Raw genomic sequence first — 14,750 nt, forward strand, 5'->3', positions numbered from 1 at the left:
TAAGTCTTTTAAAATGTAAAATTTGTCTTTTTCAGACTTTGGAGAGCATCTTTAGAGGGATCACCTCCACAAACGTGTGTGACGTGGTGATCTCTTTGGTCATCATGGTAGTGGTGTTCATCGTTAAAGAGCTGAATGACAGATATAAATCAAAGCTGCCGGTGCCAATCCCCATAGAAGTCATCATGGTGAGAAGCACTGTGCAGAACAGTCATCATAATAGTCCCATCATGTTCTCTGTAAAAGGATCAGTCATATAAACAATAATCAGGGTTGTTTTTATGCTATAGGATGTAAGTATTGTTTATAGCAATGATTAATCAGATTTATGAGGTCATTTAAGACACTTTAAAGATCTGCTTCATGTCAGTTAAGAAACAGTTCCAACTCTAGGAGTTGATAAATACTTATACTGATCCTATGTTTCAGCCCTAACTGCTTTTTATTTTCCCTCTCCAGACTGTCGTTGTTTGTGGAGTTTCTTATGCATTCGACTTCAAGAACCGATTTGGCATTGATGTTGTTGGACATATTCCTAAAGGGTAAGGTTATGAATCAGATTTCTGCACTTTTAAACATGGGCAAAATAATATAACAGGTGTCCTTATGTTCTACCATAATATCTTTGCAACCTGAATAAACAAAGGCTTTTCAAACAGCTGTAAGTCAAAAATCAAAGATGTATGTCTCATGAATTAATGGTTGTCTCACTATCTATCAAAACAGACTCATTCATGAAGTCAAAGATAACGAGAGCATTTAAAACATCATACCTTTACCTTTATCTGAGTTTACACCCATCAGTATCTATGTAAAACTTAAACAGATCCACAGTCAGATTATATTTATCAGCTAAAAGGCTGTAAAAAGCTGTAAATAGGAGACAGTTACTTATATGGCTTTGTCTTAATTTACTGTATGTTATCTGAAGCAAAAACAACCTTTAAGTTACTGTTTTAAGAGAACCATAAAATCATCAGTATGCTTAATGTGTCGATGTGTTGCTGACCTCAAACAAGAACAACAAAGCTAAAAAAAATCAAAGCTTGCAATATCAACATGCAATACCATGATATATAATCAAGGCTACATTAAAGAAGAAAGGGTGTTCAATGCTAACGTATAATCATGATTTGATGAAGGTCAGAAAGTACCACATTACATTTTTAAAATCACATTAAAAACATGCCATTTATTGTTTAGGGCTCACCATAATTAAGCTGCTGTAAGCAGCAGTTGGATACTACCCGCTAAGTCAATCACTACTCTGTAATGTTGCATTTCATTTAAAAAACTTACATATAGCTCAGTAGACAAGTCAAACATCATCTGCACCATGTGATATAAGTGATGAATGGTACTTGGCAACACTATCTGAAAAATTTGATATTCGTCAGTTAGATTGATTTCAATGAATTTACAACTAAACTTAGTATAATTTGTTGAGGAACCTTGATATTATTTGTTAGGACCACTTTACATGATGGAACTGAAAAATTTGATAGCTTTGTGAGAAAAACTTAATCTTTTCTAAGATGATATCGCTATAACATAATACTATTATTTGTTAAGGGGAACTATGGTATTATACAGATTATAAAGAATTTGAAAGCATTTTTTAAGAATTGTGATATAACTTGCCAGGAAAACCTGCTATAACTACAACTTTTTTTTATGGGACGTTTATATTAACTGGAAGGAAATCAATGTAATATTTTAGAGATTGTCTGGATGCTGACCATTCATTTCCAACAGCCATTCTAACAACAGTATATCTTAGATGCTGTATATCTCAGTATGGAGATACACTCTAAAACTTTCAAAATAAAATTCTTTAAAAAAAACGAGTGAACAGTCTTCAGGAAAAAAAGCTCCACCTCCAAGGAAAAAAATACCAATGCAGCCAACATCACTTCTGTAGCTCCATTAGCTATGTAAGCTATGTAGATAACGGAGCAATGTAGCCAATGAAACTATGTAGCTGACACAGCTACATAGCTAACAGAGCTAAAGCTAAGCTCACGAAGCAGCTATGTAAACTACATATCTATGTTCTCTGTGTAGCAAAGTTAGCTTAAGCTGCCTTTTGTAAAGCTCACTTTGCTAAAGCTAACTTAGCTACATTGGCTTATTTAGTAATTATGTAGCTAGTGTAGCTATGTTAGCTTTAGCTAAAGCTAATGAAGCTTAAGCAGACTACTTCTAAAACCAGTCTATATTTAATTTTATCCTGGATTAGACCTCTGACCTTTTTCTCTGTTTCATTTCTGAAATGTTTCTTAATTGCTAATGTGTGGTGTGGCTATTTCGTGGATGTAACGCCAGATGCCAGATTTTGTGAATAACATTGATTTTTTTTTTTTTTTTTAATCTAAAAGTGTAATACATACTATTGGTAAACTATTGTACTTCCTTTCTGAGATATATGGTGTCTCAGATGAACTTTCTACATTCATACCACTCTCAAGTTTTTAGGAAAAGTTTTTATTATTTATTAAGAAAGCTTTAGGTTACTTATGAGGACAACTTGATATAATTTTTGTAGAAAACTTGGTATTAATTAAAGGAAAATGAGACATTACTTTCTTACCCTTTTAAGAAATGAAACACTTGATTTAATTCTATCCAGACTTGCTTCTCCTTGACAAGAAAACTATTATTTTTATTTAGGAACAAATTATTTTTTGTGAGGAAAAATCTGGTATTATTTATCAAGAAGACTTAATATTACTTTTGAGGAACACGTGGTACTATTTGTCTGGAAAGCTTTGTAGTATCTGTGAGAAGTTCTTTCTCTTAAAATCTTTTTTTAGTCTGATTGGAAAACTGGGTAAGAGTTTGAAAGACATTAGTTTTGCACCATACACTTTTAATTTCATGTTGGCACAACAAGCCCATATAGAGGTTTAAACTTCAAGTAATTCACATTTGCATTAATGCTTTTGAGTCTAAACACCTCAGCACTTTTAACAATGTACCTGGAGAAAGCATCTTTTTTGACAAAAAGTATTAACAATTATTTTTGACACTCAAAATGACTATGTGTTCCCAGGTACGAGCCTCCAGTGGCCCCAAACCTGTACATTTTTCAAGAAACAGCAGTTGAAGCTTTTCCCATGGCTATAGTTGGTTTTGCTGTTGCCTTCTCTGTGGCTAAAGTCTATTCAGTAAAACATGATTACACCATAGATGGGAACCAGGTATGTAACAGTGCTCAGAATTGTAACACTGAGTCCAAAGATAAACAGGCTTCAGATAAGAAAATGTGTTTTTGTTTTAGGAGCTGATAGCTTTTGGAGTCAGCAACATTTTCGGAGCCTCATTCAGATCGTTTGCAGCAAGTACGGCCCTGTCTAGGAGTGCTGTTCAGGAGAGTACAGGGGGAAAGACTCAGGTACAGAGAAAAATAATGTTGAGTATCACTGTGAGCCCAAACCTTTCTATTCAAGGCCTGTAGGTTTTTGAAGCAAGAAATTTATACTGAAAATGTTTTCCAGTGTGCCTGCACCTCATGGCAGAGAAACTTTCATGCTAAAACATTGCTGCTTATCAACTTATCCTTACTTTGAATCAGGGCCATGTCTTTTCTCCTGGCTGGCTCGCCAAAAAGTCAACTCCAGTTGTAGTTATCAAATGATTGTGGGGGTCTGGTAAAAGGTGCAACAAAAATTATTTAACATCATCGAGCATGCAAAAAGTATCCAACAAATCCCGAACTTTTCTGTGGAAAACAGATTCAAATACCTAAAACTAAAGGATAACACTTTTCAGACATTCCTAACAAAAAGAGCTTTTCCTGTTTCAGTATTTCACCTATAGACTGTGTAAAAGATTGACACAGCCCCAGTGGCACCATCCATTGGTTCCTAAAGAGGCATTTTAAGGTAAAAGGTGGTGGTGGCCTTGTTGGGAACACTTTCTCCCATCTACCTTCTGATCGGTCTAATAAAACTGGCTAAAAGGTGGAGCTGTGGGGGGCCTTGATCCTCTTGGCAAACAGCTTTAAGGTGACCACCTGTAAGTCAACTTAACCAGCCTTAAATTGGGATTCATGCAAAACTCTGAATGTTAATATCATCAAAATGGATGTGTTATATACAGTACTAGAAGACAGAAAAACAATAACAATAGAGAATAATAGTAAAACAATAGAGAAGAAAAAGATTGACACCAAAACCATTTCTGAAGCAGGCTGTAAACATGCTTATTTCTACTGTAAAGAAGGAATGTTTTAACATAGGACTTAATGGGGATTCGTTTGTTTTCACAGCCAGCCTCCAGTGGACACTCAAGAAACTGCAGCTTTCAACACTGTAAAAACTGCTGTTTAATTTGCTAGTGGCCTTTTAAATTGAACATGCCTGTCTTTTCCAGGTAGCCGGTCTGTTGTCAGCCATCATTGTGATGATTGTCACATTGGCCATCGGATTTTTACTGGAGCCGCTCCCAAAGGTAAACACAAGACTTCCTGCTAACTCTGCAAATGTAAATATTAGCCTTTGATGTCTTGACTGGTTGAAACATAACTTTTGATTTACCACTTTCAACAGTCAGTGCTTGGTGCTGTGATCATCGTCAACCTGAAGGGGATGTTGTGGCAGTTTAAGGAAGTCCCGTACCTGTGGAGGAGAGACAAACCAGACTGTGTAGGTTCAAACACACAAAGAACGGACAGATTTTTTAAGTTTTAAGAACCAAAAAGATATTAGCAGCTATTCTTCATCCATGTCCAGGTGGTGTGGTTAGGTACGTGTATTGCATCAATCTTACTGGGGCTAGATCTCGGTTTGGCTGTAGGCCTCGGTGTGGAGCTGATCAGTGTCGTCCTCAGGGCTCAGTTGTGAGTATATGACTATGAAATATTTACTTTCTTTTTCAAACAATACTCAAAAACCCAGAATTCTTCAGCCCAACCTCTCTGAGGTTCCAACAAAGTTTACTCAACTCAAAAAGTTAATTAAACTCAAGTTTTTATTATTCATTACTTACTTTTTAAGGAAACAGGTTTACAAGATTTTATTTTAAAATCTCTGCTTAAGTGGACTTAACATAACTGACTTGACAAAGGCTGGAGGATGGGAGGGTAAACATCTTTGAACCACCCATATACAGTATAATGATTTGTATAATGAAAACAATTTAAATTTGTTAATTTTGAAAGAAAAATATCTCTCTTTCATGTGGGTCCTGGGGAGGGGACAAGCTTCATTTAGACTCAGGTAGCTGGGGAAAAAAGTTGGTACCCTACATTGTTTTGTTTCTTTTCCTTTTTCAGCCCGCGGTGCAGTGTGCTTGTCAACATCAAGGGAACCGACATCTACAAAGACAGAAAAGACTACATTAATGTGAGTTAATTTGTAAAATGTCTGTTTTCTGCTATTTAGAGAAATGGAAAATGTTGACATTTTGGAAGGGGAAAGTCAGAGAAAAAGAAGATAAATACAACTTTTGTGCTATACAAAGCATTTAGCCAGTTAGCTTAGCCGAGGATAAAAACTGTAAACAAGGAGATACATTTATCCAAATTGTACAAAGCAACAAAATGCTCTAACAAGTGCCAGTTTCAGCTTTGATATAAATATGTAATTAGGCCTGGGCAATATCCGTTTTTAATACTGCTGAAATCCCCCAAATTTTCCTGTGACATGCATTACCTCCAGGGTGGAAAGTAGCTAATTGAATTTAGGCTACTTCAGTTGAGTAGCTTTTTTCGTGTTCTTGTACTTTTTGAGTAGTTTTTTAAAACCAGCAGTTTTATTCTTGAGAATAAAACTGCTGGTTTTATTACAAAGAATTGCAATTCATTACGTTTTAAATAGCATTAATTACTGAGTAAAATGCAACAACTTAAAACCAAAACAACATTAAACTGGCCAGTAGTTTGGGTTGAACTATACATGACCATCAGTGGCACGTAGCAAGAGAATGATTCAACATCGCATCCATAAACAGCTGTTGTAAGTCACTTTAAGTTCAGCCACACATTAAAATAAACAACCTGGTTAGAGATTCATTTCCTCAAGTTGTTATTGCACATAAATCAAAGATCGTATTTTACTGTGCAATGCCCCTGGGTAGCCAAAAGCAGCTACTGAGTACTTTGAGTAAACTTTAAATTATTTACTACAGCTCTTTGTAAGTGACCCAGCACTCGGTACTCGACCAAGTAGTGCTTGTTATTTCTTTACATAATGTCAGATCCTCCACGATAGGATATTATTAAAGAGATTTTGATTGATCACTACGGGATATAAATGAATAAAGTCTGATTGATGTACAAAGGCGTTTATTAATTTACTTTTTTTATTCTGGCAAGTGAATATTCTGATTGTGTGAGAGCTGTCCATGCTTCATGTACACACTTTGCTTGATTATATAATGAAAAACATGACACTAATAAAGTCAGAGGCAGAATAAAGGAGGAGCTGGGGTGGAGGAAAGCTATAAAAAGTGGCTTGCAGAGGGAGCAGCAAAGCGTAGCCAGGCAGTTTAAATATGGCAGCATGAGTGCAATTTGCCAAAAACCTGCTCTGAATGAATCAGCTTGTCGTCAGCTGATGAGGGTATGAGTGAGATCACCCATTCCTACCTTGAATGTTTATTTCCTCTGTATCAAGCAAAAAGTCCTTCCTTAATTGCTTATTTTGCACTTTTATAGTTGCAGAGCTTTAAAAAAAATTAGATTAAGCAAACCATGTTGTTAAGTTTAGATGGTTGGAGCTATTATTTTTACTGTTTTATGTTGAGTTAACCAGCGACCCTTACAGCTGCACATTAAATAGTTTTATAAAAGAGAACATTCTCAGTCTTATCACAAAATTAAAGCAATAAAATTAATTAACTGTGATACTTTTTTCAGCAAACTTGTAGAGTGATCTAGATTTGTTTACCTTTGTGATTCTTTCACCTGCAGGAAATAAACACAAAATCGGCCTTTATCATATAGACCTGGTGTCTTTATGCTCCTTATCAGAACATCTGTGTCTTCCTTCTTCCTCATGTCAACTTTGTGCTCAATTTTGCAATAAACTGAGTATAAATGGATGACTCTCTACAGATTTATGAGCCTGAGGGAGTGATAATCTTCAGGATACCATCACCCATCTTCTTTGCAAACATCGAGTTCTTCAAGAGCAAATTAATTGAAGCTGTGAGTATGTTTATATCACAATTTTATTGAAACAAATGCATAATAAAGTACAAAAAGTTAAAAAAAAAAATGAATTGAATTAACAAAACAGCATCAGACTCAGTTAAACGTGCTTTAAAGTATTCCTTCTAATCATATTTGACCTGTTTTTAACCCTAAAACTTGTTATTGATCTTACTATTCTGACTTTTTAGGTTGGATTTAACCCTTTGAGAGTGTTAAGGAAAAGAAACAAAGCACTGAGGAAGATCCGTAAACTCCTACAGAAGGGAGACCTTCAGTGGACGACGGTGAGTTATCACTTTGCCCTCGTTCAGAATAAAAACAACAACACTTTCACAGGAGACACGTTCAGTAAGCTGTAAAGTCTTCGATGGTTATCGTGGTCATTTCCTGATCTGTGGATTGTTAAAGGTATTTCCTCAGTAGATGAGACAAAGTGCATTTCCCCTTATCTCAGATTGTAGAAAAAAATGTGAGCGTGGTATGATCAGGTCGGTGTGGCGCTAAGAAGATGAAGCTTTGCTCTTTATTTTTACAACATGTCTAAGACTTGTCATGCAACATTTACAGCAGGAAGATTTTAATTGTTTCATGTAGAGCATAAAAAGCAGTGGCAGCCCCCTGTAAACCTAGAATATAAAAACTGAGTCAGTCGATGGACTCTTGCCTAATTTACTTTATAAGTACAGACATGTGCCTCACGATACCAAAAAGTTCACTTTTCACGTTTTACAAAAATATGGTGTGTTGTAACACCTCTGCAGAGACCATAAAAAACATAAAATTGAGAATTATGAACACTCAGGTAAAAGCCATTAAAGTAGATTGCATAGGAATTGGAACTATTTTGCAAACACAAGAGACTGGTACACGTTGAAGGACAGAAGAGCACAAACGAAGGGAAAATGGCATCAGCACTGTAACCCTGACTTTTTGGAAAATTTTACTTGGAGGCCAGCTGAAAGAAGCACAGATAAAGTTTGTTTAAAAGCTTCACAATTGGTGTTTTCACTTCCACCCCCCCAAAAAAATAGGGCTGGCTGCAGACCGTTCATTTCTGAAGGCTACTTTCATGTACTGTTTATCTGAGAAGCTATGTATCTCACAACAGAATACACACAACAACCTCTGAAATTAAACCGGATCAAACTTTAGTTTAGGGTTAGGGTAAGGGTTAGGATATCAAAAGTTAGAAGTCCAAAACCTGACTAGCAGAACAGAATAAAAAAAGATGTTTAATAAAACTGAGTAAATAGTCTGCTTACAGTAAAAAAGCCCGGCCTCCATAAAAACACTCGGGTAGTTTCCACTTCAGCTAAAGCTCGTGTTGCCAAAGCTAACTTTGCTATAGAAAATGCAGCTACGTATCTAACATCACAACACAGCTAACACAGCTAAAGCTAATATCACATAGCAGCAACATAAGCCCCGCGTCTATGGTAACTCCAAGGCTAAGTTTGCTTTAGCTATGTTTGCTAAAGCTCACATTGCTAAGGCTAATGTTGTTTGAGATTATGTAGCAATGTAACCAACATAGCTTCATAGCTAACAGATCTAAAGCTAAGCTCACAAAGCAGCTATGCAGGCCACATATCTGTATCACTTGGCAGCTAAGGTAGATTTATCTGTGTTTGCTGAAGCTCATGTTGCTAAGGCTAACTTAGTTTTAGATATTGTTGCTACATAGATAACAGACATATGTGGCTAATGGATCTAAAGTCTAGGTCACAAAGCACTCAGGTAAACCATATATCTATGTTATCTTTGTCAATAAGTTTGCTAAAGTTCACTTCACCAAAGCTTGCTTAGCTATAGATGACGTAGCTGCATGGCTAATGGTGCTATGGAGCTAATTGAGCTACAGAGTTAACAGGGCTTAATCTTAGCTCACAAAACAGCTAAGTCAGCTACTTCTCTATATTATCTTCATAGCTAAGTTAGCTTTACCTATGTTTGCCTAAGCTCATGTTGCTAAAGCTAACTTAACTATTGATAATGTAGCAACATAGCTTACAGAGGTACATAGCTAATGGAGCTAAAGCGTAGTTTATAAAGCACTTAAGTAAGCTACATATCAACGTTATCATAGCTTAATTAGCTATAGCTATGTTTGCCAAAGCTCACCTTGCCAAAGTTCACACTGCTAAAGGTTGCTTAACCTTAGATAATGTGGCTACATGGCTAATGGAGCTAGCAGAGCTCATGCGGCTTGAGCTTAGCTCACAAAGCAGCTATGTTTGCTAAAGCATACATTGCTAAAGCTAACATAGCAATAGAAAATGTAGCTACAAAGCAAATGGAGCTAAAGCTAACCTTACAAGGCAGCTAAATAAGCTAGGCTATCGTTATAGCTAAGTTAGCTTTAGCTACCTTTGCTAAAGCTTGTTTTTGCTAAAGCTAACCAAGCCACATTGGTTTGTGCAGAAACTAATTACATAGGGAGCGCTGCTATGATAAAGCTAAGGAACCTTAAACAAGCTATGTTTGTATAACTACTTGAAAAGAGGTCTATGCATAATTTAATCCCGGGTCTTTTGAGCTTTTTGTCTGTTTTATTTGTGAAATGTTTCTTAGTTGTTAGTGTTTGCAATGTGGTTGTTTCACGAATGTGATTTCCAGACTTGTTGATGTATAAAGTTGAAATTAGAAAAAAAATCTAAAACTCGAAATATGTTGTACCAGCAACTTACAGCACTTCCTTTCTGAGATATATGGTATCCCAGATGAACAGTTTGTGAGAGTGGGGCCCAATATACATCATCTTAATTTGTTTTCACACACAATCTGATTTTAAACCAGCTGATCTGCACAAGGAAGTTCAACAACGTCAATAAATTCCTCATTAGAACCAGCGTGGGAACTTTATGAAGATTTATTATTAATTCACAAACTAAACACTGGTAGAAGTTAACATTTGGCAAGAGAGTTTGCAGAACAACAGGTGACAGACGTGATGACAGTTTCTGTGCTGCAATGTGATGAGGCCCTATGTGTTATGCATATTCTGCATATAGGCAGACTACATGCTAATTTCACTATAAGTTATTCAGCTAACTCCATCCATCCACCCATAAGATAACGTAGACATATTTTGTCTTCAATGCAGGGCATTTTGAAGCCAAATATTGTAAAGGAAGTATGACTTTCTTTAACCACTGCAGAAAGGCTTCTTGAACACGTCGTGTGGACACATCCAGGAGTCAGAGGAGGATGAGAGTAACATGGAAGAGCTCGACCTGCCCACCAACTTTAAAGACCTTCCTGCACGGGTCGACTGGAACGCTGAGCTTCCTGCAAACATTGTTGTCCCAAGAATTGACCTCCACAGTCTGATTCTGGACTTCTCTGCTGTGTCTTTCCTGGACATCTCTGCTCTGAAGGGACTCAAAACGGTCAGTTGATCATCACTGTTACAATAAAGACATATAAGTCTGAAGCTTTCATTTTTTTAAATCATATTTTACTTTTCCCCCAGGCACTGAAAGAGCTCATCAGGATAGAAGTTGAGGTCTACATCGTGGCTTGTGATAGTAAGTATAAACCCACTAACCCTTTGTTTGGCTGGCTGCACAGTAGAGGATAATAGGTATGATTTTTGGCTTGATTTCTATGAGAAAATGGTTATTAAGTTAATTTTTCTGCTGTTTGCTAGTTCAGTATGAGACTCACTTTCATATATCCAATCTTTTTGTCTTGATATCAGTCCTTAAAAGATCCTGAGTCTTTAATCATTCATATTCTTTATAGACATCTATGTGAAGTGTTTATATTCTTCTCTTCAGCTTACATCCTGGAGAAACTGCACAGCTGTTGCTTCTTTGATGATGAAGTTCAGCCCTCAATGTTTTTCCTGACGATTCATGATGCCATGCTACATATCTTGGAGAAACACCCAGAGTCAACAGAGAAAAAATCTAACTTTGGCAAGGTAAATGCAACATATTGATTTTTCTATGACTGAGCTGTTCACTTCTTTATAACACTGGTCCCCTTCTGTTTTCCGTGCAGATAATAACAACAGTCACAGTCCACCACACTGGCGGCGGTTTGAGGAGCAGAGATAAAAATGTAAGTAACTGTCTTCAGTTTTAGTCTGCAGCAGTGCTTTTCATCTCCTTTTCAGTAGCCATGTCTTGGACTGTATGCTCTTTTCTTTCAGGATCAAACCCTTTGATCCACAGGCAAAAAAACAATATGTACCAGAGTTAACAATCGCTGTTCATTTTTGTTTCAATTTAATGGCTCAATGGGGAATTATGGATACTTTAAACCCTTTTATTTTGGGGTCTGAATGACTTTTAGGTACAGAACACTTTGGAGTTGCTCCATAAGATTGTTCTAGCACACAGAGATCTGTTACAGCTGCAACAAAGGCCCACATTAGGGAGTCTGGACCCAGATCAAACTCAACCCCAAAATCCTGTCTAACTCGATCAGTGTAAAATCAGACGTACTGGACTTGAGCACTGTGTGAGAATCTGCTTGAGAAAATGGTGTTGGTGAGTACCTTAGGAAATTAAGACGTCTATGTTTTCCAAAAAGGATATTAAGTCAAATAAAAGTCTGTGGTTTCACCATAAAGATTCACTTTTCTTCAAAGTGCAGAATGCTTTTGTCCAGTCATCAGTGACTGGCTGAAGTCATGTCTTCATTGCTTCCCATTCCTTGTTGTAGCTTTGAAACTGTTTCTTTTTTCAAGTCTATCTTGTATTTTTAATCCACATTTGTGCAGGAGCTGAACAGAACCATTGAAAAAAAAACTTGTCTGGCTTTGAATGTAGGTTAATGTTTTCTCAGTAGGTAGTAATGTAGTTAATGCAGTAATCTAACACAGTGGTTCTCAACCTTGAGGTTGGGATCCCCTTTGGGGTCACAAGACACTGAAAAGGGGTCACCAGATGCCTTTAAAAAAAAACAAAGAATTTTTAAAAATTACACTGTTGCCACTTTACACCAATTTGACCAAATTTGAATCCTTTATTATCACTTTTAACACCAATTTAAGCACATTCTCGCCACTTAAAACCAATTTTTGTCCATTTTAATCCTTTTCCATAACTTTTCTCTGCTTGTTCTTGCCACTTTCTGCCTATTGTTGCCTCTATCAACCACTTTTTACACTCCTTTTTTTCCCATTTTAACCAGAGTTAACCCATTTTTGCCAGTTTATATAATTTTTTCATCCAAGTACACCTAATTTCCACCAATTTTTGCATTTAAAAGCCATTTCAGCCACTTTTTAATCCAATTTTACTACTTTTTGGGCCAATTTTTACCACTTTTAATGCATTCATATTCTTTAAAAATCCTATTTCATCACTTTTCCCACCATTCTTTGCCATTATTAATCAATTTTTGCCATTTTTAACCCATTTTAATTATGTTTTTACACTTTTTTTTTCATTTAAAGAAGGCTACTTACTACACAAATGAATAAATAAAGATGTCTGTTTCCTTGATAAGATTAATTATTATTCAGGTTAAATATAAAATATTGTTTTCACAGCTTAACTTTTCAATGGACCATGGTTTTGCTGGCCTCCATGGACCCCCAGAGTGGCTGGGTCCCAGAAACCTCCCCCTTTACCCCCCTTATAGACAGCGTTGTTTGCACACGACTGTTCTTGATTGTGCATGGCTGTGTCCAACCAACTGCTGATACAGTGGGGTTCCCCGGTCTCCGGCACCTTTATTTTGGGGGACGTGGTTGAGGTTGAGACCACTGATCTAACAAGTTAGTTTTAAATGCTACCCAACACTGGTTAGTACAAGGATCAGTTAAGTGTCGCCGAGGGACTACAGAGAAGTAACAGCAAAATACGGGGTAAATAAGGGGCGTCCCATTCGGGACAAACAAATTTAGCTCAAATACGGGACATCCCGGCTAATACAGTTCAACTGGCAACTCCATTCTACAGGCCCCTGGCACACCTTCCCAGACCTGATCCAGCTCACTGCATACTGGGTGCCTGGGACTTGGTGTGTTGGCCCCCTCATGGAGGGGTCAGCTGGGAGGGCACATGGAGACATGGGGCATGAGCCTGGAGAAGCCCTGGATGATGGCCATCAGGAGACCAGAGCAGTACAGAATCAAGGTTCATGCCACAAAGTGCTGAACCAACAGATGCTTCCATACCTGACCCGGCCTGAGTGGGTATCATAAGAGGAATGGGGCATAGCTGGACTGTGTGGAAATTACAGTTTAACATAAAGGTCTATTTCCTTGTCCGACTCCTTGGAGTTAAAATCTAAGCCGGTTCATAGCAAAAAGAAGCTCCTCTCGTGAATAACATCAACCTATGTGATTAAAGACTGTGTGATTGTGAAGTGTGGTAATGTGAGGGGTTTTTTATCAGTATTTACTGGCTAATCAGCCTCTGGAAGTGCTGGTCAGTTCAGCCCTTCTACTGAAAAACTGACAGGAGCACATGCGCAAAAGCTGTGCTATACATTGTGGCAGACTGGTACTTTTGCTCCATGCAATTTTGCTTAATTTAAGAAGCTGAAATGGATTTTAAAAAATCTAAGACCTTCTGCTGGAGCAACTCCATCAGTTTTTGCATCTTTAAGTCATTCAGGTCTAAAAAATATGTCAAACCAGGATCAAAATTCAACAATATTTCACATTTATACCTTGAAGGATTGGTGGCATGATTTTAAAAATCCCTTCTGATAATTCTCCATTAAGTAGAAGAAATTAAGGCATCTTCATTTAAATGTAAAGTGATTGAAATCATCTTGTTTTTCTTCTTCTCCTGCAGACTTTGGATCCAGAAACAAAGTTCTGATGTTGGTTTTCATAAGAAGATTTTTCAGGAAGAAAACATAAAAAAGACCAAAGAAAAAAACAGGGTAAATGGTTTACTGATCATGCTGTAAAAATATTGATTCATACTTTATGAAAGACAGTTTTTGACTATATATGATAATCTAAGTTTATGTTTTTACTGTAATAAGATAAAAAAAATTTCCATGTTTTTTATACTTTAAATAGTGAGTTTGTAGAATTTTTAGGTCTTATATTTTGTACAATTTCTACAAAAAATGCAATAAATGCACTTTCTGACTCCCTGAAGGAAGAGCTCTCTTTTCAGGACAAAATTAATATTTTAATGACTGGATGTGCAGTTGCTGAAATGTAATAAATATTTTATCACAGTAAATATTGGCTTTAAGTGTTTCTGTTATTTTTCTGGTGTGAAAGCATTGGTATAAGACAATGCAGTAGTTATAGTTACTAATTATGCTCAATATTTTTTCAAATGTATTGACTCAATTAAATCTCCCTTCATTGTCTTTTTCATTTTATTATTTGGAAGGAGGTTAAGTGATCATTTTTGTTCATTTAAATGCAAAACTGTTATTTTAACTTTATTACAACTACATTTGAGATTCTTTACAATTAAAAACGAAAAAAGCAAACTTGTAAGCATGTTAAACAGAAATGTTCACCATGAAGTCAGAAGCTGTGATTCCTATTTGTTTGTCTTTAATTCTTTTTACAAATAAAATGAAGATTTTGACGTTAACTGTTCATTTAAACCAAGAAAAAACAATCTTTCTGTCTTTGGGAATTCCCAACCCATACAGTCTCAGC

General features: G+C 36.5%; 1 protein-coding gene across 2 annotated transcripts in view; it reads left to right on the forward strand.

The window, feature by feature from the left end:
- The window catches only part of LOC121505466 (chloride anion exchanger-like), a 37,103-nt gene extending 23,126 nt beyond the window's left edge, over nt 1-13,977 (forward strand). For both annotated transcript variants that reach the window (XM_041780832.1, XM_041780831.1), the window contains 15 exons: nt 36-188; nt 460-542; nt 3,053-3,200; nt 3,281-3,394; nt 4,375-4,452; nt 4,551-4,646; nt 4,734-4,840; nt 5,276-5,345; nt 7,058-7,150; nt 7,345-7,440; nt 10,315-10,545; nt 10,629-10,683; nt 10,936-11,081; nt 11,162-11,221; nt 13,915-13,977. In XM_041780832.1, coding sequence (XP_041636766.1) covers nt 36-188; nt 460-542; nt 3,053-3,200; nt 3,281-3,394; nt 4,375-4,452; nt 4,551-4,646; nt 4,734-4,840; nt 5,276-5,345; nt 7,058-7,150; nt 7,345-7,440; nt 10,315-10,545; nt 10,629-10,683; nt 10,936-11,081; nt 11,162-11,221; nt 13,915-13,941 — 1,557 coding nt within the window. In that variant the 3' untranslated portion in view covers nt 13,942-13,977. The remainder of the gene's footprint in view (nt 1-35; nt 189-459; nt 543-3,052; nt 3,201-3,280; nt 3,395-4,374; nt 4,453-4,550; nt 4,647-4,733; nt 4,841-5,275; nt 5,346-7,057; nt 7,151-7,344; nt 7,441-10,314; nt 10,546-10,628; nt 10,684-10,935; nt 11,082-11,161; nt 11,222-13,914) is intronic.
- The last annotated feature ends 773 nt before the right edge of the window (nt 13,978-14,750 follow it).

Source organism: Cheilinus undulatus, linkage group 23 (genome assembly GCF_018320785.1).
Source record: "Cheilinus undulatus linkage group 23, ASM1832078v1, whole genome shotgun sequence".
NCBI lineage: Eukaryota > Metazoa > Chordata > Actinopteri > Labriformes > Labridae > Cheilinus > Cheilinus undulatus.